Source organism: Gallinula chloropus, assembly GCF_964237585.1.
Source record: "Gallinula chloropus genome assembly, chromosome: 3".
Lineage (NCBI taxonomy): Eukaryota > Metazoa > Chordata > Aves > Gruiformes > Rallidae > Gallinula > Gallinula chloropus.
The window spans coordinates 13,267,048-13,290,680 of NC_140087.1; the positions used below are offsets into that span (position 1 = coordinate 13,267,048).

General features: G+C 43.9%; 1 protein-coding gene across 3 annotated transcripts in view; it reads right to left on the reverse strand.

Moving 5' to 3' along the window:
- Positions 1–19,052, reverse strand: part of LIN28B (lin-28 homolog B) — a gene marked incomplete at both ends in the record, with an annotated part of 85,332 nt that extends 66,280 nt beyond the window's left edge. Inside the window, 2 exons of one of the 3 annotated variants that reach the window (XM_084261565.1) lie at positions 11,553–11,737; positions 19,019–19,052. In XM_084261565.1, the coding sequence (XP_084117691.1) occupies positions 11,553–11,737; positions 19,019–19,052 (219 nt within the window). Of the gene's footprint in view, positions 1–11,552; positions 11,741–12,202; positions 12,234–19,018 lie in introns of those variants that run through there. The other 2 variants (XM_084261563.1, XM_084261564.1) reach the window with 2 other exon arrangements.
- Between the last annotated feature and the right edge of the window lie 4,581 nt (positions 19,053–23,633).

A 23,633-nucleotide genomic window follows, 5' to 3' on the forward strand; every position in this document is an offset into this window, starting at 1 on the left:
AAACAAACAAACAAACAAAACCCCAAACTCGAAAGAAACTGTGCATGCCTATTGAAACTTCTTGACCTCTAGTTCACTGATTTCACTTGGCTCAACATTTTATCCCTTAGTAACATTTAGTCCTTTTGGTGTAGCCAAAATACACACTTACTGTGAAAATGCAAGTCAAATGTAGGGGAAAAACGAACTAAGCAAAGGTTTACCAGTTTTAAAGAATTTAACAAATAGCTTATATTCATCCTTGCTCTAAACCCAGAACTATTAGAACAAAATAATCCATTTTATTCCAATAACCTCGGTAGTTCTAAAGAGAATGTAACAAACTATTATTATTATTATTAGTGCATTTCGTGACATCGATCATGGTCCGTGCTGGTTTAGCACCATGTAATGGATGCACTATTAGGAGAAAAACAGCAAACTACATATGGGTAAAAGGAAAATTAGTTCTAACTATAAAGCCGAGTATTGCTTTATATATAATTAAAACTAGTTACTGATTGAAAATAAACAATCCTATGCATCACAGAAAATGCTAAATGTTGATTATACTATCGAATAATAAACACAAAAATAAATAATCTTTCAGAAGGGACAGTGTTTCAACTGCAGCCATTTAGACATTTTAGACAGAGTCTAAACTTCATCCATTTACAGTTGTCATGAGTTAAATTAACCTCCAAGGAAGAAGTAGTACCTGTGTGAAGAAGATTAGGAATAAACCCACATAAGCATAGAATGGGCTATCACTTTCCAATAAACTAATAACTATAAACTGCCAGCAAAAAAAGACAATTATATTACAAAAATAATCTGCCATCTCAAAAAATATGTGATTGCTCAATGAAAATAAATTAAGAATAACGTAAAAATTCTCTGGGGAAACTGAATCCACTGATTGTGATATTAAACAGAAAGATTTTGTTGCTCAAAATAGACTGTAGAAAGAGTATTTGCTGTCCTGCAAAAAATGCCATGTAGTCATGAAGTGCAAAGACATCATATAAAATAGAAAACGCATTTTTATATTTTACAAAAGCCTTTGCTAATTTCTACTGAAGACAAAGGTAAGACTTCAGAGAAACCCTGTCCACCAGAATGTTTTGAATGTACATAATTTAACACATTTTCGAATCTGATCAGGTTGTAGAATGCTTAGTAATTATTTTTTCTAATTCTCAGGGAGAAGGCAACATTGCTAAGAGCAGAATCTGATAGCCTAACTTCTTAGTGCAGATAAAGAGCAGAATCTGATAGCCTAACGTCTTAGTGTATGTAACAGACTATAGTGCAGGAGAACTAGTGAAAGATGTGGTATTTATTGCTGCATTGAACACTTGCATAAGCATTAACAAAATCCTATTCCAGTTAGTCTAAGCAAAGGTGTTATTTTCAGATGTGGCATATTTCACCCTGAAAGTCTTAAGTAAGAATTTCATCTTGACAACACACCTTTGAAATATTTTGCTCTGTATCCACCAACAGTTCAATCCCACAGTCCTCTCTGTGACTAGTCCTTCGAAGTCAACGGTGACACACAAAGTTCTTTATAAAGCAACTCTTCATTTATGGTAGTTTTTTATTCATGTTTCTCCTCCACACCCAGCAACCATCTTACAAGTAATATTTATCTTTAATAATTACCGTTAATTTCTGAAACCAATTAAAATATATATAAAAAAAATCCCTTTTGATTCCAGGTTGCAAGTGTTTCTAAACTACTATAGCACACACCCCCCTATACAAGAAGCCATGCATTCTTTACAGGGTTAACTTCTACCCTACACTTCCCATCCATTAAACCAGTTTTTGCAAAATGTGCCCCAGGAAAACACTAAACAAATGCGATTTTGATTCATATTAAACAGCGATTACAAATGTGACATGCTTTCATTAATGAGCACACACAAAACCACCCCCAAAACCAAACCTTGATGCAGACAAAGAAAGTGGGTTTGAGTATTTAATCACTGTAGTGAAGAGTTGTTAAGCACCGTGGTGAAATGGAAACTTTTTTACTAGCTGCTTTTACAAATATTTGATGACCATATTATGCCTCCAAATCTGACCCTCTTCTGTCTGGACAAAGGGTTCAGCTACTTCCTGATTCCCGAAAGTCAGTGCTCTTGCATCTGGGTATGATCTCGACTTCCCTAACACAGAGAGAGAGGCAGATCATGAAGGACTCTGCCAGGAGGATTCCCATCCTTCCTCTTACGCACACGGATACACAACACTTCACTACAAACTTCAGAAGTTTTCCCCAGTATCTGCCACATCCTGACATCCCTGCCAGAAATCAAAAGCCCTGCAGAGGTGGCCCCAACTGTCTCTAGATTACAAATCTCCGATGTCCCAAGGTGCTTACACTGCAAGAGTGAACTTCATTCCACTTCAACGGAATCTGCCTGCACCCACAGTGTGGATTGTGGTCATTTTTAAACACGCTGGGAACATTTCATATACTTCTTTTACCACCCCTTCCTCCTTTGAGGGAATGATTTGAGACAGAGCAATTTTTCAACTGGAAGATTAAAAACCCCACAACATTATCAGATTTGCATCAAAGCACCCTGGCAGATTAGTGGTCAGGTCAATTTAGTTAAGACATTAAATATAGATTCACATATACATTATACATAGCATACTGTGAAAAGCATATACAAGTTTTTACACGAATGTCAAGTTCATGCATATACATGTTAAGTTGCATCGTTTTAGTTAACTTCTAATTAAGCAGCACTGACTCAAACCCTAGTTTGAGTTTATATTTTAGGCACTGTATGGGGAACAATTCAGATCACAACACAGCCTGCAAGTTTTTGATCACAAAGAACACACTCAAACAGAAGGACATTAATTACATACTTCCAGTAAGAACATTCATAAAAGAGACTTAAAATCCACTCCTAACACTGTGCAGTTTATTCAATAAGTTTCACTGGTCAGTGGAACCATTTCACATAAGACGGAGCAGAATTTGGCCCATCAGGTCTGTAATATTCACAAGAAAAGGAGGGATGTCATGGGTTCATTACATTAAGAAGGAGGTCTTGTTTACTTACAAATTAAATAATTCTTAAATTTCCTTTTACATGGTGTACCGTTGTTATTTTTAATATCTAGGTGAGAGGGTAGCAAACAGGTTTGTGAATAATTCTTTGATCTTATTCTGCTTTATCAGCTGATTCTCATGATGTGCCATCTACGTGTCTTAGACCAGGTAATTAAACAGGGTAAGTCAGCAACATATATCTGTTAAATTCAGGAAGTAGACGGGGGTCTAATCCAAAGTCTACAGGACTCACCTAGGGTCTGTTAGGTACATTCTAGATTAAGCCCATTATATATTTCTTTTATTTTCAATATAACAAGTCTAAGAATGTTCAGAAACTACTACACATGGTCAGGCTTTTCAAAGCACTGTATCTCTACCAAGATTGTATTATTACAAATACCCCACAAAACCAACCAAGATATTGATTACTAGCTTGCAAAACACAATTGTAAAATGAAACAAAACATTTTAAAAATTATAACACATATGCACTATTAAGAGATTTTAAAGGCAGCTCTCCTTTGAAAAAATACAAGTTCATGCTTATTCTAGTCTACTTAAACTGCACAAGGGCTATCACTTTCACTCTCCATTTCTGCCCAGGGATTATTTTGCTGCATGTATTTATATGGCCATAAACAAAGAAAATTGTAACACAAATGTTAAAGTAGCCTCAAGTGGCACAATAATAAAAGCAATCTAGGAAAGAAAAAAACAAACCCTCAATGCTCCATACCTATAAATTACCACAACTAATTAGAAGAGGGCCTCTCTGGGAACAGATTATCTTTGATAGGAAAGCCACTATCAGCGATGTTCCTGAGAAGTACGTACTTACAAACGTAGTAACAATATTAGAGCATCGTAAGAACTCTAGTAGTCATTAAATATTACCTTGATTTTTTTAGACACATTCATGTACTCGAAACATTGATTATTCATACATTCATTCAGATAGCATCTGTTAAACAATTTTAACAGGTGAAAATACTAACAAACCCAAACCAAACCTTTCAGCCTCCCTCTGTCCAAAAATTGCAGGTTTTGCATTAGATTAGAACTTTGGAGTAGAAAATACCTGTGTGATTTTTCTTGCCTTCTGCACTGATAATAGAACAATTGTACATACTCTCAATTAACTTTTGAAGAGTACTGATGTATTTAATTTCCAGTTGAGTAATTATCAACAAATTATCCTAAGCATGCCCTGTAAGTATGGTTATTTCTCTATAAGTAAGAAACACACATTATTGCCACAAAATCAAATGTTTCATAAATAAAACTGCAATTCAATATATTTCAGTTGCACAGCTTAATTGTAACCAATAAAGCAAGAGCGGGGAAAAACCCAACAACATAAGACTGAACTGAAGTGCGATCCAGAAGATGCCTGAAACATTCCACTTCCAGGATGCTTGTACTCATTCCAATACCCCAAGTGCCCTTTTCCTTGAAAAGAGACCTAACACTTTTGTTGTCCCTCCATCCCTGAAGGTAAAACCAGTGCTCTGCTATTTTGCACCAGGAGACTGCAGTTTCATTCACATTTCTTCAACAGCAGCTTACAGTTCTCTTTCCTCCTACACTTCCACCTCACCCCAGCAGCAACTTGCATCTTTGGCTGCCCTTCCACGGAGCCAATACTGCCCACCTGTATTTGTGGGGATCATGGGGTTTCTCTGATATTAAAAATTATGTAAAAAAAAAAAAAAGATACAAACCCCACAACTTCCCCAGCTAGGTTTGCCATGCAGCTTCACAAGCACTTATGCTATCCCAACACAGAGTGCTATAAAAGCTCTTGAAGCACAGTTGCCAAACGCAAAAGCGAAATCTTGGCTGCAGGACTCCCACTGAGAAGGGTGGCTGTAGGAGCTTCAACCTCCACCTGTTCACCACGCTGCTACTGCAAAGCCAACTCAGCTGCCTGCAGAGCAGCTGCTGACCTGCTGCATGTTAGATCTCTGCACGTTAGGAAAAAATGAAAATCAGTGCCAGTTTTCCTTAATACAGCGGACTGTAAAACTTGTGGCAGTTTCCACAGCTGCTCTGCAAGCAGCTGAGCCGTATCTGGAGTGGGCATCTGGAATTCCCTCTAGCCATCTCCCACGGCGTTACACCCCCCACCCCCTCCCCATTTTAAATCAGGACTGTCTAGAATAATCTGAGGAAAAGCCCGGACACCAAGTTCTCCAACTAAATAGGCTCAAGCAGTCAGAAGCACTTCCCCACCTTCCATGCGGAGGTGATTACTGATACTCTGCTGATGTAAAACCAATTTAGGGATTCATTGCTTTCACCAGGGATACCCAGCAAGCACAAGCTAGTCCAGACCTGCCCTGAGTAACTGTCCCTTCAAAAGAGCTAAGTATCACATAATACCTTTCTATCAGTCATTGTAACTTTCAGCTTATTTAACAGAAGGGGAAAGGGTACCCTTACATACCTCTGATGAGAAGTGTAAACCATATATGCTCATATGTGTTCATTTAAGAAACTTCATAAACAGTCTTTGCCCTCCGCTTTCTAGGACCTTACTTAAATTATACCTTTACGGTCACTGTTATACACCTTTGTGGAAACTGATGGGCCTAATTTTGCTTCTGTTGATAATTAGTGGGGAAAGATGCCAGGCCTTTGCTGAGACAAGTGACATATGGAAGATGAATTAAACAGTATTTACATGGGAGTATACTTTGTACAGAGTTCAAGACAAAACCCTGGATGGGTCTAGATATACTTACTACCTCAGTCAAGTAGTTGCAAACCAGACAAGCAACAATAACAATGTTTTTCCCAAATTGACAATTCATTTCCTTTTAGCTTTGGTTCATATATCTGCTTTGATATCTTATGTTTGTGCCCCAGACAAAATATCCTCTTCCTTCCAGTATCCCAAATCCTGTGCACAACTTCCTCGGTCTTGGAGAAAAGGAGGACAGCATGCTCTGGGAAGGGTGTGCTTACTGCTCTGCCAAATAGAGAAATTGCTCTCAAGACAAATGAGCCCAATTGCAGGCCTTTGTCTTTGGGCAGCTGGTGGGTTTTTTTGTTAACATTTAATACTCACATCTCTTCAGCTAAATCTGATCTGATTCAACACTGTTTTGGTTTAAGGGGGCTTCCCGTTCACTTAAATACTACATGTCTATTGATAAAAATGCACTGTAATGTTGCATTTAGGTGTAAATAGTTGAAATACAGAAGGTATTTCCACAGATGGCAGCCCCATAACTCAAATACCAATTTACAAGTTTCTTCAACCATCTTAAACCATCAAGCTTTCAGTGAAGTATTTTGCCATCTGTCCATACATCCATAGGTAGTACTTGAAATGTAGAACTGGGTGTGATTTAGTAGCCAAACTAAATTTAAACCAAAAAACAACAACAAAAAAAAAACCCAAACCCAACAACACATCCCAAACAAGGTTGCACCATAAATTAAAGTCACTTTTCTCTGTATACTGCAACACAGCTGGTGAGTGCCAAAGCTTGGCTCGGGATCTCCAGCAGTTACGCATTACAGATCCTACATGCATTGAGGCTGCTGAGCAGACTTTGATACCCAGATCTTTAGCAAAGGTCTGATCTCTGCCAGGTCTTTGATTACACATGCACTCTACAGACACATGTTTACTCTCCATTTGCTTCCTTCCTCAGCTTCCCTCTCTAAATCCTGCTAGCAGCTTTTGTTTTGATTAAGACTGGGCTTGCCTGGTCCCCAGCAGAAGTCAAAGATGACAAGTTTGTAACAGCAGACCCTGCATGGACACTTCTGTACTTAGAACGGGCATCGCTATGTAAGATTTAACAATAAGGAGCAACATAATACAGGGATCCCACTTGCTTGCCCAGATCTTCCAGTTACCCTGAGCAATTAGGTAGCTTCTTACAGGCTCTTAATAATGTAGAAATGGAAAGTACATGCTAAATGAATGAATGATCCTTGCAAAAGCACAGGATCATGTGTCACAATGTATGAAAATTGGCATTCAGTATATCATGCCATGCTCAACTTTATCCTAGAAAAAGCAGTTCAACTGGGCTTAAGTATTAGGAATTTAAAGAACAGGCGTCTGACTCATCATCAAAAAGGATGGTCGGTCAGATTACGGGAGAAGACTTTTCAGATGCTGATTACATGTCTAATTTTCCACTTACTCTTCTGTTTACAATCATAACAGAATAGTCTCTGTAATTTTTCTTCTGCTGCTATAGGTACTTGCTACAATAAGAGCAAAATTTATAATATACAAACAATAGCACAGTGCAGGACTCAATGAAAGAAAAAAGGCTTTCTTCCATTTTTATCAAATCTTGAGTAACAAGAACTTGCAGTTCAGATGAAAGTGAAAAATTTCAAACCAACCATGTTCCTATTAATGAGAAAAGAAAATACATCAAGTCCTGCATGCTGCTCCTCCCTTCCTTCCTCTCCCCACCTCATGAGAGGATCCCAAAGAAGGCCCATGTTTAAGGTCCTAGTTCAGAAATCCTCTATCAATCCCTTAAACATGGCAAGGCTTTTGGACTGCAGAGCCAGGTCCCAACCAACATCTGTGAAACCGAACAATCCATCTCATCCTGAAAGACCACATTATTCAGAAACAAAATTATAACCCTTGATATTCACAAACCTGTATTTAATTGCATTGTTTACACCCAGCACCCTACCCTTATCATCTCTGACATCTGGGCTTCATGCTAAGCAAAGGAAAATAAGACAGGCTTCTAACAAAGCCGTACAGAATGTGGGCAAAAAAGCCTCTGCAGCATTTTTGCCTTAACTGCTAGCATCCAACAAGGCTGTATGTATCTTAGTTGTGTGTACAGTTCTGTACACAGAAAAAAAGGTTAACAAGCATCATTCTTTTCTCTGATTTTATGAAAGCTTGAGCTCCTTTTAGTCCTTAGCAATGAAGACCTGTTTTCACAGGCACCACGAAAGGTTTCGCTCACTTCACCTCTCCAGCCTGTTTTACCCTTTGACAAACACATCTTTTTCTAAGGTTTAACAAGAGCTATTCACACCTAACTATGTGCAGCATTCATATCCTAAAAGAGAAGCAAGCCCTATTATTAATTCTATGCTAACCTACTAAAAGTCCAAGTGACAACACTGAGCCAAGTTCAGTGAGGTGTACATTCCTGGGATTCAACAGTCACCCAGGACTAATATTGCTACTCTTTGTTGTTGCTGTTGTTGTAGAAGAAACACAGTGAAGGAAGCACATTGCTGCATTGGGCATGGCTTGTCTTTGAAAGGTTAGTTTTTAGGGCTTGTAATTTTTATTATGACACTGAATGACTCAAAGACATGACTTAAGATATAAGCTGTACCAGAATAAAGCTAATTTACATTGTACACACACAGATGCACACACGTAATGGCTGATGCTTTTCTACCTTAAATAACACATCCAACTCCAGGTACCTCATTACTAGAAGAGTAAGAACAACCTGAAGGTTTATTAGATAGAAGGTTTGTTTGATAGAAGATCAATCAGAATTGTTAGTGCTGAAGGCGGTATCTATTTTGTTTCAGAGGTAGGGTTAAAAACTTGGTATTGCAGCTGTTTCATGAACAGAACTTTCATTGGGTGAAGAAGTCCAAACAAAAGCATCATCCTCTAAAAGTGTATCAATATATACAATTAGTGAAGCACTGACTTTAAAACATGACTATAATCTGCACACAACCAAAGGGAAACTCCAAGAAGAAAACAAAATTAGTTATCACAACCTCCAAAGTCTAGGTATAATGAGCTTAAACTATTACAGGAATTTCAACTCAACATCCAGTAAGTTCTTTCTCATAGCAGAATCTTCTAAACCGGGCATTACCTCACCAAGAAAAGGTGAGATAAGGAAGTTGCATGGTTCAAGCTAGCTTTAACAGGACCTGGACTAAGTAAGACAGAAGCTTCTTTCCTCTGGATAGGGTGCCCAATTCTGTAAAATGGTACTAGCAGCTACGAATGCTGCAGAACAAGTGATCACACACAGCACTATGTGCACACACTTAAGCAGATGATGAAATGTTTTCAAAGCTGTTTTGAACAGCATTTGTTTGTTTCAACATATTAATAAACTAATCTTTGCCTTGAAAAAGAATTTTCTCAAGACTAGAGTTTTCAAATTAATTAAACTAACAGGAACAGGGTCCAACCACTGTTCAGGCAACAGACTGTTGTACAAGCACCACTATTAAATAACACTAATGATTTAAAGGCATTTTTATGCTCTGTCCACTACTATCATCACTGGTCAGCTAGCCAGCTAACACATAAATAATCTAAAATGCTCTCTGAAGCAAAATAGATACTACTCCTCCCCACTACATTAAACAGAAAAATTCTACTTTGGACTTGATGGAAGTAAGAGCCAGGTCATTGTTAAGTCTTTGTACATCCCAAACTTCATCAGAAAGAAAAAGGTGAAAAGGTATCTTTGTAGTAAGAGCAATCCATTCCATACTACTAATAAATTGACTCAGTAAGACCGATTAAAAGGTTTAAGTACAACAAAACATGCTATTTTACACTGTGATATGTCTTAGAAACCTAAGGATACTGAAAAAATTGTATATTGTTGAAGTTTAAGCAAACATGTCCAACATTGCCTTCTTGTCCCCTCCGTTAGGGGACACAACTGAATAGGGACTTCCAAATGTACCACTTTTTTTCTTCCCCTATGACTACTTCCCATTACGGCACAGCACACCTTGTCCAGCATTACTTAAATGCACCGCGTTGTCATGCGGTCCAACACTTCTCTATTCCCACCGCTCTGAGAGTATCTTACAATTTCAAATGCTTTTTTCCAATTAACACCACTGCTATGCTTCAAATGTTTGTCTCCTGTTTCAAAGAGAATGACACGTATTTACACAAAATTAGATGAGGAAAAAGAAGGGGTTTTTTATCAATGACCGTATAGAGCTGCAAAGAGCAGTTTCACGACTTTAAAAGGTACAAAGAAAGGGAGAAAAAAAAACAGGAGGAAGAAAGCTCCGACTTTGATAAACATTTCATTCATTCAGTTCTAAAAAGAAAAAGCAGCAGCAATGGGGAGGCACCTCATATGCCAGGGCAAAGCAGGAAGTGTGAGAATGTAGAGTTCACTATTGGACTCTAGGCTTTACACGCAATTCAAAACGCTGTGGGGGCCCCTCAGGCATAGGGTACACGCAAGGCAGCAAGACTAGAAACCCACTCCTGCACCCCAAGGAGCAAGGAGAGGTGCCCCTGCAGCAGCACCCTCCTCTCCAAGTTCCAGTCACCTTTTTATTAGCGTAACGAGAGGTGTTTTCTTTTTTAAAAAGCCTGCTGAAAATTACCACAAAATAAGACCGGGCCATCAAACGGAACATTAAAAGGGGATGACTGTATCATCATGGAACACACACCACCACCCCCGCCCCGTCACCGCAAACGTCATAGAAAAGGGACAACCACGTAAAAAGTTAAGATGCCTTTTTGCTTCCCTAACATGGCCCTAGCCAAAACCAAAATGGTCTCTGTACCTTTACTCTTATGTTCTCTCATCACAGGGAAGACGGGTGAAACACAAAATAACCTCACCGCAACTGGAGACTAACAAAAGGACCAGGAAAGGTCTACACACACCCCCTTCTTCCCAAACCACGCTATAGACCTTGGGAAAAGCTCCCTTCACTCCATCCTTTTGTACGTATCTTAACGCCTGAAGCTCCTTTGCGTGAAGGCATTCCTACACCGGCTTCCACGTTCAAAATCCGACCACTGCTCAAGGCTGCCATACTTAAAAAGAACAACAGCCACCCGCTCCTGCTCTCCATAACAGCCTCACGGAGACGTGGCTCTGGGGCTGATGCCTTTCCCCCCTCCCCAGCCCCCCCCCCCCTTTTTTTTTTTTAGGATTATTTAAAAATCAACCAGCCAAGCCACATGCACGCCTCAGTGTATCACCACGGGGACGCTCTCAGGTCTGAATTACTGCAAAATAACAACTCTAATTATGTCTTAATTTCACTAACTAATCTCAGATGAGCTTTTAAAAAGCAATTCGAGCTTTACAAGAAAAGCGTTTAAAATAGTATTCCAATGTTATCTGAATGTAGGCCGACATCTAGCTTTTTGAGCTTAATTTTAATCAGAAAGGCACATCCGATCCCCTTTGGTAACAAATAATAAACAGCTTTAAAAAGGAAAGCCTAGCATTTGAAAAAATAAATAAAAGTCACGGGAAGAAGCTGCTAACCAAGGAGAAAGCTACGAAGAAACAACATTATCCCTGTGCACAAATCCCCGGCCACAGAGACTAAGCACAATCTAACGACCTTATTTACTCGAATTGTAAACTGCCACCAAAGCCACTACCTAAGGCAACTTTTTTATTACAAATTTATCTAAACACCCAGGAAAAAAGAGGTTTACATCACGTGAAACCGGAGTCCCACCGAGATCAACCAAATGTGGCAGGCTGAGATGGAAGACAAAAATGGGTCTTACTTGGTGTACAAAGACATCAACTGGAGACTCCAAGGGGCTTCCCTCTCGGTTGCTCATGGAGATGAACCCGAATCCCATTCTCACATTGAACCATTTGCAATGGCCGGTTCCGTGCAAAACCTGGGATTCTTCCTCTTCTTCCTGCTCCGGCAACTTCCCGGGTTCGTCTCCACCTTTACTCGCCCCTGCTGAGGAAGAGGGAAAGGCCGGGGGGGGGGGGGGGTAATGGGGGGCAGAAGGGGGGTAAACGGGGTGGGGGGGGGAGGGGAGGAAAAGGAGGAAGGGGGGGACAAGATGCAAAGCAAAGAGTTAAATTCTGGTAATGTCCTTTTGCCACTGTATAAAGAGGTTACTTACAGAAGAACAGGGAGAGAGAAAAAGAACAAAACAAAATCAAAAACGCAAACGGCGAGAAGAGCTTATTTCCCTTCCCCCCACCTCCCCCCCCCCCCGTAAATCCTAAACCAAACAACTTTCTCCCCAAAATACGTAAAAAAATAAAATCACCGGAGGTTAGAGAGAGGAAACGCTGCGTACGGAGGCTCTCCCTCTCTCTTTGCCCAAGGCAGCCCACGTTTCTGTACATACGTGTATTTTTCCATTTAACTCCATCTTTCAGCCACATTACAGCATGGAACGCGATACTTTACTTGAATATTGCTGGTTTAAGACCGATCCCATTTCGCAACAGAAATTCTCAGCCCAATTAGTCTCTCCTCTCAAGGCGCAGGACCGGGGGGCGAGGGGGGAGGCCGACCGAGGAGGGGTGGAAGAGAATAAGCAAAATTGGGTAGATTGCACAACTGGCTATTGCACATGCAGCGCCGAAACCACTATTTTCCAACGTGTATCCATCCCTCCTTGGAATAAACTTTCGATTAAAGTTGGGACAGGTGTACGGCCGTTTTCTCATCCCACCGCTGCAACTGTGCTTAATCAAACAGGAACAATTCAAACAATAGCCCCCTGAAAGCTTTTCAAGTTGTGAATCGGTGTGGGCGGTACGGAACAGTTTCTGAGCCGGGTAACAATGGGTTTGGAGAAAGCCCCCTTGCGCGAGCTGCTAAAAAAGGGTAATGCATAGTTGGGTTAAAAGGGGGGTGGGGGGAGGGGGGGGGAAAGAGAGCGAGCGAGCGAGCGAAAATCATAGTAAAACAATAGAAAAAGAAAATTAACCTTCGGCCATGTTGCCCCACGGGCCCTCTGCTCCAAACTCGTGAGATGAAAACTTTCCCTGTGGATCGAAGTGGTCTTCTGCATTAATCTAACATCCTGATTTTGAACGATCGCAAATTTAGCTCGCATGGTCTAATGTGCTTTCCCTCTTTTGATTTTTCCCCTTCTCTCTCGCTCCGTTTCTGGCCCCCTGCGCACACGTGACTCGGTCAATTACATGCTTTCTTGCTACTAATTTCACATCGGATCCTTAAGGGGTTGGCAGGAGTCAGGAGTGGCCAATCGCCATTTCAACTAGGCTGACACACCAAAATAATTTATGAATGAACAAGAAATTTCCAACGCGGCTTTTTTTTTTTCTTTCTTTCTTTTTTTTTTTCCCCTTTCCTTTCCGACAGCTAATCTGCACGCGTCTTTACGGGAAACCGAGATGACGTACTATTCTGGGGTTTCTGCGCTCCCGTGCATGCACAATTACGTAGGAAGAAGCCCCGTGCGTTTCTAGATGCAGCCCAGGGAACGACAAATAAACACGAGAGGCGGCCGTTCGGGTGAGATTATCAGAGGTGCGCGCTGCGGGCGGGGTACGCCCGAAATGCGAGATGCTCACAAATGAGACGAGACACATGTGTATAGACATGCACGAGGTATGCCGGGAGGCAGCTGCGTTACCGTCTGCGCAAATCACGGGCATACGTATGACCGGATCGCCGCCTTCCACCTGAAGAAAAGCCGCCCGCAGCCCCCCGCAAGGCGCCCCGCTGCCTCCGGGCACCGTCTTCTCCCGGAGCCGGCCCGAGCCCCGGCGGCGCTGCCCACGCGAGAGCTGGGTCCCCTCCCCGTGCCCAGCACAGCCCGCGTCCCGGGGATGGGGGCGGGCGAGGGGGGGGGGGGGGGGTGGTAGCGGAGGGGCCTCTCCCTACCCACGTGTGGGTGGGTATATGTGAGCGTACATGTGTGGGTCGCGGCCGCCGCTCACGCCCTCGCTACACGGCACTAATTTCGCGTTCAGATTAAAAGCGCGCCGGAAACGCGGTATCACCTTAGTACGGCCCAGAATGTGCGGAGGTTTAGCGTTTCAAAACATTTCTGGAGGGGGGGGGATGGGGCGAGGAATTGTACTTCACAGGTTTCTCCGCCATCTCTTTCCGGGGGAGGGGATGTGATTAATGACTTCCTAAATAAGAGCCCAGTTTTCAAGCCTAGTATTGGAGTGAACCTCAATCAGCAGCGATTGTTCCCCAGCAGCGCGGGGGAGAGGGAGAGGAGGAGGAGGAGGAGGAGGAGTACTGACAGTGAAAAGGAGTTGCTGGAGAGGAGGAAGGCGGAAAAAAAAAAAAAATTGTCAGGAGGAAGAAGACAAAGAGGGGAGGACTAACGCTGACCGGGGACTGCTGTTTTAAGCATTCCCTGCCAGCGGGAGGGGGGATCCAACTCGGAAAATAAATGTGTCCTGCGTAACGGGCTTGGCAAGAGCCTGAGCGCGCCCCTTCGCAAAGGCTCCTCGGCTCCCGCAGGTACGCAGCTCCCAGCGTGCTCGCCAGCAGCCCCTGCATCGCTGCGCGCACGGCCAAGCGCCTATTTTTAAAGTATTTTTAGAAGCGTAGCACCACCACCCCTCTATTTAAGTGAGATTCCGTTTAATTTTCTAGTTGTCCCGACTCCTTCGCTGTAAAAGGTACAGGTGAGGACACGAAAACATCAGATTTTGCCTTTCCTGTTCTCACCACCACCTACACGCATATAACCACGCTTCCCATACAGCACTGTATAACCTTTTAAAACGATGCCTAAAACTTGTTAAAACCTGGGCTCAATTACTTTCTTATTAAGCCCCCTTCCTCTCCTCCCCTCCCTCCTCCCTCTCCCCTCCCCTCCCCCCCACTCCCCCGACATCCTCTCTTATCCCAAGGACACACGCAAACAAAAGCCAAAGCAACAAACCGATCCGTGCAGAACCCGAATGCTAGGGGTGGGGGGGTGTTACGCATTTGCAAAGCACTTGCTGTTGTTTTGGAAGTGGCGTCGATCAGTCTGCCCAATTAAGGGGGACGCCTTTGCCCCCGATAGGCCTGTTTACTCCTTTTGTTGCCTTTCAGGAAAGCGTAAATTCCCCTGCTAGCGCCTCGTTTCTCGGTGAAATACCAAGGTGCTCACTTTGAGCCCTTGGCCAGAAAGAAGCGAGGGTGGGCAAACGGCGTGCAAATACAAGCAGCCTTGGCAAGTGGAGCAGAAGCTTTAAATCCTGAAATTCCTTTGCAGTCTTCAACCGTAAATTTCCTATAGGTTATTTCAACACTGGAGGTCGACTTCCTACGCTGACCTGCCCTACGCGTTCGTGCAACACACCACTTCTTGCTGCTCGTAACCTTCCTTCCCCCATTTACAATAGCGATTATTTTACAATATTCAATCGCTGGTAATTTTATATGCTAGGATCTTGTGACCGGGGCGATATCTAATATATAATAAATGTACGAGATTTCACCACACGAGAAACTCCAGCTACGGGCAAGAAATTAAGGTTGCCGGCAGGGAAAATAAAAATTAAAACACTTACACCACTTACTTGAAGTGCCCAGGACTGCATTTCTTGCAGCAGAAATGGCACATTTATAAAATACGAGTTCTGTCTGTCCTTCCCTTGAAAAAGGCAGAAATCATTGTTTAATACCATTTTAAAGGTCTCTCGGGGTTTTTTTTCCAGATTGATTTACTCTACCAATATTTGGTATAAAATTCCTCAGAGGCTGGAATATTGGTTAAACAGACCCAAACGAGTTGGCTGAGTTCATTAAATGGAAAAATGCCGTTAACAAATTTCATTTAAAAGAAAATTCAGTACGATACGTTCTTCCTTGAAAAGGCTACAAAACCAGGTACACAGATGCATGTCAGGATATTTGTTGCAAAGTTGTTAGTGCGTTGCAAAATAAAGGCAGATTTTGTGAAATGGAAGGGGAGATTTGCAAAGGGTCTTTACTGAGATTTTTCAGGCCTCCAGTATTAGTGGAATTAAGGTTGGGGTCACTGGACTGGTCACTGGTGTCAGATGTTATCGACTCATTCATTTCCTGCAAGGGACATCAGCCTTTCAAGTTTTGTGGAAGGTAGAGAGCTATTGCCAGCTGGGAACTCTCCGGGAAAAAAAAAAATCCAACCCACTAACACCCTTCCAAAATTCATTCGCAAAGAAAAGGGGGGGGGGGGGGGTGGGGGTGGGGGGGGCAGGGGGAGGAGAAGTGGGAGCCAAGAGGATAAAAGTGGAAAAAGCCCTACAAAATTAAGCCGGTTGGTGGACAGATTGGTTTAATGAGAATAGTTCACTTATTAAAAAAAAAATCAAAAGGTATTTCTTTCTTTCCATTTCGCTAAATAGATGCCGATTTTGGTAAAGACAATTATAGGAAGCTGGAATCATTGTCTCGCTAAATGCAGAGTAGAGCTCGCTTGAAAAACTATGTAACCAAATCCAAGTGGTGTTGGATTTCCAATTTGTCACCTTCCTAAAACTTTTAAAAGTCCTGACTGGTTTCGCTCCATTCCCCCCAAATAAAACAAAAGAACCCACCTCCAAAGAAACCCACCGCCAAACCCCAGAATAGGAAAAAAAAAAAAAACCAACCCAAAACCCCAAGGAAACAACAACACCCCCCATCCCCCCTCCCCAAACCCACCCGCCCAGCAAGCGACCGACCCGCGTGCATTTGAAACAAAACGCGTGTTTTACACTTGAAAGCAGAGCTCGGGGTGCTGCCGCGACTTCCCATTTCAAAGCACAGCCAACATTTCTCGCCGACGGGCAGGCAGGAAAAGCAGGAACGGCGCCGGAGAGACCCTGTTCTCCCCCCCCCCAACCCCCCTTCTTCACTTCTTGGGGTTGGTCGCTTTGCGCCGCGGCCGCAGCCGCGCCACGCACGACAGCGCCGATCCCCGCACGCCGTTCCAGAGGGTGTTTGACCAAATAAGACGCCCGTCGTGTTTCCTACACGGTTTCTATCGAAACCAGCTCTTAGTAACGCGGAGGGAGGGCGGAGGGGGGCGGGGGGGGGGCTTTCCGGCCGCTTCCTCAGGGCGGAGACCCCTGGCCTGGGGGTCGGTGCGGCCCCCGAGGGGCAGACCGACCCCCTGGCCAAGAGTCTCTGCTGGTGCTAAACTCTTCCCGCCAAAACCCTCTCACCTACGGTTTGGGCGCCAAAACCGCCTTCCCTTTCCGCCGCCGTGAAGTGCCCGGGTCGAGGGCGGGGGTTGCCACCGGCCCGGCTGGCTGTTCTTTCGGAAGCGGCCGTGTGGCTCCCGGCTCGGAGGGGGGCGGAGAGGACAGGGACGTGGACCCGCTTCCTAAGGTGCGTCGCCCGCCGTCGGTGCCGGCGGGCACGGCGGCGCCTGAGGCGGCGGCGGCTCTGTGCCCGCACCCCTCCCCGGGCGCGGGACTTTGCCCTTAATCTTTTGTTTAACGCTTGCACAAAAAGCGGTTCCTTTCCACCGGGGACCGCAACGACGAGCCTTCGCGCTCATCCCGGCAAGCGGCGTCGCTCCGACCCATCTGAGCGCCTCCCGTGCCCAGGGACGACGAGCGACGGGATTTGCTCGACGTGCAGCAGCGGGCTACGAGGTCACCGGGTTTATAACGGTGCCTTCGCACCGCGCCCGTCCAGAAGAACGGAGCTGCTCGGGAAATGCCGTTTGGAGGGGCTGCAGGCGCCTCTCTCACACATCCGCCCCCCGCCCGCCGCTTGCGACTGCAGCGCGGTTTGGGGAGCCCCCCCCACCAACGGCTGCTCCGGCGCTCCTCAGCCCCTACACCTGAGGCAGGCGCCAGCCGTTCTCACCCCCGCAGGCGCGCACAGATCCCCGCAGCCCGCCTCTGCCTTCGTTACCGAGACGGGGCCGCCTTCGACGGAGGAACGACGCCGCAGTTTGCGGGCGCCGCTGTGTTAATTGACGGCCGGAGCCTGGTTTCAAACCCGGGTTTCGCTGACGTTTTCTGTCGGGGCCGCACAGCCCTCTGGCGCGGTGCCCCCGCGGCCTTCCGCCGGTCCCGGCCGGCAGCGCGGGCGGTTTCCGAGCGGGATTTATGAAGTACTGGAAACCGCGCTAGTACCGCGCGTGATGGGCGGACAGGAGGCGGCGGGAGGCACCCACTCGGGGAGCTCTGCCGCAGGATGTGGTCTCACGTACATTAACAGTCTCTCAGCTGTGGATGTGCAACTGATAGCGGCCGCTTCCCCGCCGGATTTAAGGAGGCTCTGGCCAGTCGTCGCGGGAGACCGTCTGACGGGGCTAAAGCCTCGTAGGACAGGCCGGCCCGTGTAAAGGACCGGCGGCACGCCGTGCGGCTTGGCCGCTTCCCCCCGCCGCGGTGCAGGACTGCGGGCGGGTGGCTCTGCGCCTCAGGCGCTTTCGCTCCAGTCCATCTCCTCACCCGCGCTCGGCGTTCGTGTCCCGGCGGGGCTCGCCTCTTCCTGCGCCAGCCCGGCCGCGACGCGGGGGAGCTGCTCACAGCAGACCCAGCCCTGCTCACAGGTAACACCTGACCCCTGCCAGCGCCAGCCCGGGGCTATGCGTGCGGGGGAACCGACGGCTTACAAGTGTCATCGGCGAGGAGCACCCGCTGCCACCGCTGCCGGGCGAGGCGCGGAGAAGCTCCCGGCGCGGAGCGGGAACGGCGGGTCCCTCCCTCGGGCGCGCAGCGCCGCTCCGCGGGGGAGCTCCGCGCCCCCTGCCCGCCGCCCCGCGCATGCGCCGCCTCGGGCGGGCACCCGGGATGGGCCGCGCCCCGCCGCCGCGGCCGCCGCCGCCCCGGGAGGCTGGGACGGGCGGGCACCGCAACCGCTTGGGCTGCGCTGGAGAAGCGGCGTCGCTATGCGATGCGGTGCGAGGCGAGGCGAGGCGACTGCGCGGCGGTAACGCCCGGCCGGCGCTGTAACCTGACAGCGGCATGGAAGTAACTCGAGGAGTTACGGTTTCAGGCAGCGCCCGAGATGTGCGCGGCCATCGGCGCGGAGGCTGCTGGCGCAGTCCCAAAGCGTCCTTAGGCGGGCGGGCCCATAGGATTTACAGTCTGACGGTGGGGTGCTGTCAATAAACGCTCCTTGCCCTGCTGTTTATTTGTCTCGCAGAATCAGAACCCGCAGACTGTGTCAAGCAAGAGCTGCGAAGCTTGTGCACAAAATGAGCGGTCACCCCCCGCCCCCCAGATACCACCGAGTCCGCGGGACACAAGCGCTGCAGGACCTCAGCCTGTATGTACAAAGTCAGCCGTGGACGACGCTACCGAGAAGACTGACCTGAGCCTGAGGAGACCTTCTTCAATGACCTCATCGTCTTCTGAGGAACCTAAAATCAGAGAGCTGGAGTCAGTACTGTGTACATTGCACTAGAGTACCATATTTAATTACCTCTTCTCCAGATTAATGGCTCATTAGAAGGCCATAAAATGCCAGGGCATTGACTCTGTGAAGTGACCTGTAAACCTATTAACTGTTTGAGACTTACCTAGCTCATCAGAACCACAACGAGATAACCAAGGCATTAGATAAAAATCAGCCGCTCCTCTCTGGATTTCTTTTAAGTGCCTGTAAGAGCTTTGCCTCTTTCATTGGTCTCTTACGAAAGCTACCAAGTTGATGACAACAGAGGGAAAAGACAGAGATTTGCAGGATATTGGAAAGTGTTCGTTTCCTTTATCAATATTTAATCGCAATAGGTAACCTAAGAACTAATGACTTGTCTTTACCACACTTAAATTGTTCAAATTAAGCAATCAGTCCTGCCTGGTATATGATTTAAAAAAAAAAATGACAATGATTCCTTGGGATTCTTTCATGGCCAAAGCTGTAACTCAATACCAACTGAGGAGTATCAATGGAAAAATGCTCTCAATTATGTCAGTTCTGAAACTGCACACTGTAATATGTAATAATATGAAATCGCAGGTCACGATCTGAACATAGCCAATTAGTCATAAAAATGCAGATATGTGACTTGACTGAAGCTACCTGAAAGGTACACTTCTGACCCAGTTAGGCAAAGCCTGCCTCCTTTTGCATAATGCCAATAAAAATATCACAGGGGAAACGGGCACTGTGCATGGTAGGAAGCATAAAAGAAAAGACCTTGGCTATGGAGTAAGCTCATTACTTAGACTATCCAGTTCTGTTAGTAAATTAACGCTGAATACATAGGACCATGCACCAGGTCACCTGCCACAAGCCCTATTCTTGTCACTCTTTTAAATTATCTGCTTTAAACCCCATCCATAACAAACAAGGAATTGCATTATCTTCCTGTTTATACATAACTCGATTTTTTAGAGAAATCTGAAATGTGGTTTGTTTGGGGTTTTTTCCAAATTAAGAGCACATCCTGACAGTTAGCTAAAAAAAGAGTATATTCTATTAGGAGTGAGCAAAGACAAGTGAGAATCAAATTTCTCTAACTTATTTTCCCCTACAGTCAGTTACTGTAGGGGAGTACTGAGTCCCTCCCAAGACCACGAACCAGAAAAGGAGGTGGTACAAGCTTTATTTTTGGTGCAACAACACTGGCAACCCGATTCATTCCTCTTCTTTTGTAGTAACTAAGTTTTCCACTGGAATTGTGTAGTAGACTTTTTGCCTTGTATTAAACCTAACTCTGCTTTTACACCTTCAAGCACCGAAGCCCAATCTCTTGTGTCTGCTGCTTTGTTCTGCCAACCTGTGGCTATGTGGCTTTTGTGTCTTTCGGATTTACTTGCATTATTAATGCAACATAATGAAATATGCAAGCATAGAGTAAAGGATCCGATTTCTGCTTTGGCAGGTAGTCTGCTTCAGTTTATGAAGGGATTAAAAATAAATATTTGTGGGAGTGGTGTTGGGACTCAAAATGAGAAAGTACAGTTCTTAAAAATTGCAGCAGAAGACGGCACAAGCTTGTTATTTCTGTTTCCAGTATCACCATTTCAAAAGACATCTGTAACCATCATATGGTTTTTAGAGTGTCAGATAAAGACATCTGATTATTAAGTAGAAAAAAGGAGATGCAATTTTTTTACAACGTAGCTGTTATAAAAAGCTTCCCAATGTGACACACAAAACTTGGCACAAGGGACATTGGTGTAGAAGAGCCTGGGCACTCTAAGCCTGTGGACTCATTTAAACCAGATAGTTTAAATGGGAAACTGACTGGCATGTATTTTACTGTATCCTGCTGAAAGACCTAAGAACTCAGTCCCTGACTTCAATGTCAGTGGGTTTGGGCTCTGAAATGGCTCAGGGTGAGCTTCCCCAGGGCTCCTTTTGCTCTGTGAAACAGAAAAATATTTTGGCATTTTAGTTCTGAAACTCTCTTGGCATTTACATGAACTCTGTAACTGCAAATAACCAAACAAATGCCGTTTAGGATTATGTGCCAGACCACAAGATGGTTTTAGAGAAGAAGTTACATGCTTTGAAGGCAGCTGTTATTTTAACTAGGTATTGGCAGCAGGGGGAAGGGTACTGTAACAGCAGGCACAAAAATAATGCTTCACAGTAGCATCAGTTAAAGACACATGACAGACATCCAACAACGGTATTCCACCTTTCCTTACAGGTAGCACATTCTGTAATTCAACTTATTTTACAGCTTATATAGTTTATTTTTTGACAGTTTACTGGTCAGGAGGAAATCATAGAATCGTAGGATACCATTATGCTTATGCCTATTTAAAATGAAAAGGGGGGGGGAAGCTCTATTTGATAAACATGGTTTTGAATTAATAAGCTTAAGCAAGTTTGCTGCCAAAGGATTCAGAAACGCAATCTGCTTGGATGTAAGTAAAGCAGACACACAGAGTTACCCCACTGAAATAAGCTATATGCTTTCCTCAAAAAGTAAGCTGAAAATAGAAATTCAGATGTTAACCCTGTTTCTTTCACAGCTGGTGGTAGCCAGGGGACCGATTTATTTTCCAGAGTAAAGCCAGCAGTTTTGGTTTGGTTTTTTTTTGAAGAATGCTGGATGCTACAAGTACAATCACAGAGCAGAACAACTAGAGAACAAAACCCACCGATACTTTATTGTATAACGAACAAGTTTGATAGTGATGCAAAGGAATAGGGGAAAACATCCTAATGTCAAAGGAGCTCTTTCAGTTAACTCATCAGGAGCAAAGACTTAAATGGATGAATGCTGCAAGTACATACAAAATCTAACCCTGTGTACAGAACCCAAGCAGGGAAAAAGCACAAAACACCAGCTTTTCAATACACACACACAGAGGTCAGATATATTCAATTACAGAAAGCATTTTGTAATTAACAAATTTTGCGGTCTATCTTTTGAACCAGTCAGTAAAAATTAACTCACAATTTCTTCTCGTTCTCAGCTCTGGAACCACTATGCACATGGTATTTGGATCTCAAACATCACAAATGAACATTGCCTTATATATTGAAATAACTTGTTTCAAAAGTATGCACATGGATTCCTTAATGTACAACTCTGAATTCTGGGTTTCCCAGAGTTGTTTTCATTGTTTTAACTTCCCTCTTCTTTTTTGTTTCACTCAGTGAAATATAGTTTGAAATCCATAAATAAGAAAAACTAAAATTTCCTGAAAACATACATGAAGGTGTCAATATCCTTATGTAATTACAGGTGGGGGGGATGTTAAGAGCTCTCACACTTTTATTCTTAGTCAAGCCATATTTTTCTGGATTTCTTCCACACTTTTTTTTTTTCTTACATCATTACAATTTTTATAGCAAGTGAAGGTAAATGCAAGCATATGTGAGATACTGAAAAATTTAATTAAAAAAACAGAATAAAGAAAATTAATTAAACAACTACCAAATTGAAATTTAGTCTTTCTTTTTTAATTTCTTCATTAATTGTCACTGATCTGAAGGAGGGCAATTGCAATTTGAAGTAAAAATAAAATGGCTGGGCAATAGTCCAGGTATGCTTTCCTCAGACATAAAAAGAGACTGAGCACACCTTAAGTTTTTTAAGCAACAAAGTACACTTTTCTGAAGATCAAACATCCAATTACGTGCCTTTTAACTCCCAGTAAGAATGTCATTTGGCTACAGTGGGACCAGGAACAGAGAAAGGTAAAAGGTGCTTCCACCCTTGTTACAAATCTGATTCGTTTGAGTGATACAAAAGGAGTAATAAAAATCATCATACCAGAAAGGGAGCCAATGGAAGCCTGCTGTTCGTTTAAATAGGATCAAAGTTTCTCTTCAAAATTAAGTACTATTAATATATTAATAATGGCCATTATTTTTCCATTAAAAACTATTTAGGATTTGTCTAGGTTAAAACTTTAATAACAAGTACGTGCAGAACAAGATTTTTTTTTTGCTTTCAGGATTGAAATTAGGTACACACAGTTCTCATATTTTGTCTATTTGGTTTAACATAATCTGCAATTTCATGCACTCTGCCTCTGAATGCACATATAGCAAGCAACTATAATTATTTAATAAAAAGCAATGCGATGTAAGTAGGTTTCAAACAGTATTTTATAAGACCGAAAGATGAAAAATGTTAAACAACTTTAAAATAAAACACTTCACCCTCTACTACTACTGGATTGTACCTCCTTCATATTTAAATCATTTTGTTCCCAGTTTACTGTTAGCATGGGTATATTGAAATTGCCACACGTGAATTTGCTATACAGCAAACAAAACAATGAGAAAACTACCTTGTGATCTCATTACATTTGGTTTCAGGTGGATTTCCTTTGTATTTTTAAAAATTAATTAGTATCAGTACTTTGTAGGGGAAAAAAACCACAACCAAACCTTTCAAAGCCACAATTCTCAAACCATATATAGATCAACATATTATGCAGAGCTTGATCACCGATTCATTTTGTGGTTATTTCTGTGAGAACATGCATACATTCAATTGTATTTCCCCACTAGA